This window comes from Aptenodytes forsteri, unplaced genomic scaffold, assembly GCF_000699145.1.
Source record: "Aptenodytes forsteri isolate BGI_AS27 unplaced genomic scaffold, ASM69914v1 Scaffold145, whole genome shotgun sequence".
NCBI classification, from domain to species: domain Eukaryota; kingdom Metazoa; phylum Chordata; class Aves; order Sphenisciformes; family Spheniscidae; genus Aptenodytes; species Aptenodytes forsteri.
In genome coordinates this window covers 195006-199129 of record NW_008795122.1, presented here as the reverse complement: position 1 = coordinate 199129, position 4124 = coordinate 195006, and the positions used below count along the sequence as shown (strand labels likewise).

The 4124-nt window shown below is 38.0% G+C and overlaps 1 protein-coding gene across 1 annotated transcript in view; it reads left to right on the top strand.

The window, feature by feature from the left end:
- The first annotated feature begins 6 nt into the window (after nt 1–6).
- The window catches only part of HIBCH (3-hydroxyisobutyryl-CoA hydrolase), a 55833-nt gene continuing 51715 nt past the window's right edge, over nt 7–4124 (top strand). The window contains exons 1-4 of the mRNA XM_019471499.1: nt 7–30; nt 1017–1059; nt 1827–1967; nt 3426–3510. Of these exons, the coding sequence (XP_019327044.1) occupies nt 1830–1967; nt 3426–3510 (223 nt within the window). The 5' untranslated portion in view covers nt 7–30; nt 1017–1059; nt 1827–1829. The remainder of the gene's footprint in view (nt 31–1016; nt 1060–1826; nt 1968–3425; nt 3511–4124) is intronic.

Genomic DNA, 4124 nt, shown 5'->3' with positions numbered 1-4124 from the left:
GGCGGCCCGGGTGCTGAGGCCGCTGCCCAGGTAACGGGGAAGCAGCGGTGGCCGCCCTGAGGCGCGGCGAAGCGTCTCCCGCGCGTCCCCCTGAGGGGCTTTAAATGGCGCCAGGCCGGCCGCGCCCGCAGCTTCGCGGTTGCCTTGCGGCAGGGAGCAATGGGTCTGGGAAGGCCTCTAATGCCGGGGATTGTAACCCCCTGAACTGGTACAAAATATAATTTAGGCTTAGATTAGCCAGGCCTAGATTAGTTTTCCCACTCTAAAACGAGCATGTACTTAACTATCTTAGGACGCTGGGATGTTAGCATGTAACATGTTAATTGGCTGTGTTGTGTGCTCTTAAGCAGCTGAAAGATAAAGTTGCTCGTTAATGTTGACACAAGCCCGGTGTTTGAAGTCCAGCAAATGCCATTGTTAACTGTCTTCCTCAATAGAGTATAGTAACAATTAATAAATAACAGCCTCATTACTTAAATTGAGTAACGTGTTCACAAAACGTCGCAGCATGGGTATCTCCTTTGAGCCTTGTTCAAGCTGTTACACAAACCCTACGTGAATGCACATACATGCAAGGACATGAGGGCAGGTTTGGTGTAATGGAAGCTTTGGAAACAGAAGTTTTTGACGACCATTTTTTTAAAATGCTAGTATTTAAATGTCCAGAAAAAGGCTGTAAATCTTTAAAAGACACACACTGCTAAATATCAAACATATCGCCCAAACTCTTTGTTTTATTATTTTCAGGTTCTCCTGCTAACTTGAGATTGAACACATAGAAAACATCAGTAGTTGGCATTGGTATCTGCTATCTATTTACTAGTAAAAAAAGAAGTTTCCAACTCTTCTGATATCAAAATTGTACTCTAATTTTACTTGATTTTAAAAAGGAGAATGTAAAACAATTGTGTTTAGAAATTTTTCTGACAAAGCTTTGCTTAACTCAGCAGTCATATATTTGGGGATTATGTAGCTGGTTTATGGTTTTAGCTTTCTTTTTAATATTTCTTTTTCAGGCAGAAGCTATTCAACAGACTGCAAGTAATATTGCAACATTTGGTAAGAACAGCATCTTGTTTGACTGAGTTGGAAACTTTTAGGACTCTTAACTCCCCTGAGACAGACAGTACATGCAACTTCTAATGTGTCTGCTCACAGTTGTTCTGAATGCCATCAGTTATTGCTCAGGCATAACGTAGCCCACGTCTTTGAACACTTTGTTATGAGTTGCTATTACACTGTAAGTTAAAATTTAATTATTTTGGCCTTACCTACTTTTACAGTTAGTTTCCATGTGAGCTTCCATATATTCCTTAAATATCATTCAACTGTGAGTTTGAAATCAATTGTGAAAATAGTTTAGTGATTTGTTCTTTACTTTTAAAAGTTACTTGCAGACAAAGCAATGTTTACATTTGATTTTGCAGTGTGAAACTGCCAGTAGGGACACATGGAACTGTCATTGTTTTAATTGTTGCAGGTATTTTCAGAATGTCAAGTCTTAAAGAACCATGGTTTTGTGTTTTGTTGTTTGTTTTTTTAAAATGAACTCAAATGTCATTGTCAAAGAGTATGTGTCCCAAAAACTTGTCTGAGGTTTATTACTCTGAAGGACTCAAACATAAAGTGGTTTCAAAAGAACTGTTTAGGAAATGCAAAGAAATCTTGAAGTACAGTGAGAAAGCCTTAGCATACAGTTCCAAAATGCATGTTTTATGATCTTAAATAGTGCGTTTTGAGAATATATTTTCATAAACATTCTTGTACGTATGTTACTCAAGGTATCTGATGACATTTGCTTTATTTATTTGTTTTTGCATGTACAGAAAATGTCTAAGCATACAGATTCGACAGCTGAAGTGTTGTTGGAAAAGAGAGGAGGTGCAGGAATAATAACTTTGAATAGACCCAAGGCTCTCAATGCACTAAATCTTTCTATGATCCGACAAATTTATCCACAAATAAAGGTTAGTAGCTCCACTTCTACCCATCCACTATACATACATTATCCAAAATCAATTTTAAGTCAGTCTGAGACTTCTTAGTGTACTGATTTAAAGAATGAAAGTCTGTGTGAGTGCATTGGCCAATGAGCTCAGACTTACAGGATGGGAAAGAACAGACAGTTTAAAGCAAGTTTGATGTGTCTTCTCCTCTTTCTAAGAAACAAGCTGTCAGACAAAGTTAAATTTAGCATCTGGATAGATAAGAGGCACCCATATTAAAAGCAGGCCTGAACTAAAAGCAAGCAGCGCTCAGAGTTTATATATTCCTTTTGGCAACATCCAGCTGGTCAGTCGGCATGCACAAATTCCAAACTATATGGTGGTGTTGCCTCTTGGTTGGGTGTGTGTTTTGTGAGGGGGCTGCGTGGCTGAAATAAAAGCTACAAGTCATTAGGAAGCAAGGTACTGTCAGTGTCATTCCTTAAAGAACGTTATGGATTTATAGGCACTGTTTCTACAAGCTAGAGAAGTAATGTGAAATTTTAAGCATGGAAATAGTCCTTTTTAATTTAATGATATTATTTATCCTATGCACAAAGTCAAACTTAGTAGATACCAGTATTTGTTGGATGGCTGCCCGCCTTTTGGTATTTTGGTAGATGGCTGTGTTGCAAATTTATGCGTTCTTTGAAGAACATTTAAAGAAAAAAATACTTAATCTGTAGTGCTGAGTACCAGCTTTATTTGAAGCACAACGTTAAAAGGTGGCATAATTTTAAGTACAGTTTCTGGTACACAGAAATGTCTTGTCCCTCTTTTATCTGGGTACACTTACTTGAATAAGGGATATATAAGCATAGTTTAAGGGGGGTGAAAAGCCCGTAAAAGGCATCTTTTTCTCAATATGGTTGCACTACTGCTGAAATCTTGTACCAGTGTATTTAATTCAGGCCCCCCCCCATAGTCTTTGTACCTAGCAAAACATCTGTGCATGAATTGATTTGATCCAGTCTTTGATTAGCATTGATTGCAGTCGTTTTGACAAAATCCATCAACAATTTAAATGCTGTTTTCCTTGCCACGCGTCTTAGATTTACACAACTTTCATGATTTGGCCTGAAACACTGTTACTATATCTTCCATATTCCCAGCTTTCTGCCCCAGCATTGTGTTCCCACTGAGATTTATGATGGGCCCTTTTTTAGGGAGTGCTACCCTTTTTCAGAGATTGGGAGCTCTGCATAGGCATTTTTCTGAAATACGCGAGGCAGCTCTGCTGATCTCTGATGTCAAGATTGACTAGGACACAGGAGTGGCAGAAAGACATTTAGCTCTCAAACTTCAGTTTAAGGCAAACTATTTTAAGTATGGTTTGATTTGCTCTTTGAAAGAGTCGAATAAGAATTATAGATGGTATACAGAGAAAACATTTTTTTGCACAGACTTTAATCTTACATGGAAACATTTACTACTTTTTAGACTTGGGAGCAAGATCCTGAAACTTTTCTAATAATTATAAAGGGAACTGGAGGAAAAGCTTTTTGTGCTGGGGGTGACATCAGAGGTAAGGACTGTAGTCACTTAAATGTTTGACATATCTTTGCCAGTTAGTACTTTGCCTTGATTTCCTTTATTTACTGTGATTCATGTAAACGGAGGCTTGCTACACAACAGTAAGAGAGATTAGTTGCGCTGACTTCTTATAACACCTTGATGTGCAGATGCTATTTATTTGTCAGGAGACAGCTGTCGGAACATTGTATAAAAGAGTAAAAACTGGGCTTTTTATGAATAACTGGTAATAGCAGCCACTCATTCCTGGGAAGAGAGGGTTCTTGTCTCTACTTTCTTCTTCCCAGATTTTCATTACTGACAGCTTCTTTACAAGAAATTTGAAGGGTCCTAATAGATAGCTCTGTTACTACTGGATAATTTGTGTCTGATGTTTGAGATGGCTAGATACATAGCTGACAATGGTGATGAATGTATCTGTGATTATTTTGTAAGTACAAACTGTAGGAAGTCTCCAAACTGAAAATTAGCAGTTGTTTTAAATTTTAGGTAAATGAGCAACACAGGTTATTGTTAAATTATGCCCTGCCCTAATTGGCTTCTCATTTTTAGTATGCAGAGTCTTCAGTATAATCAGTTTTAAGTGGCTGGGTTTTTTTGTTTTAT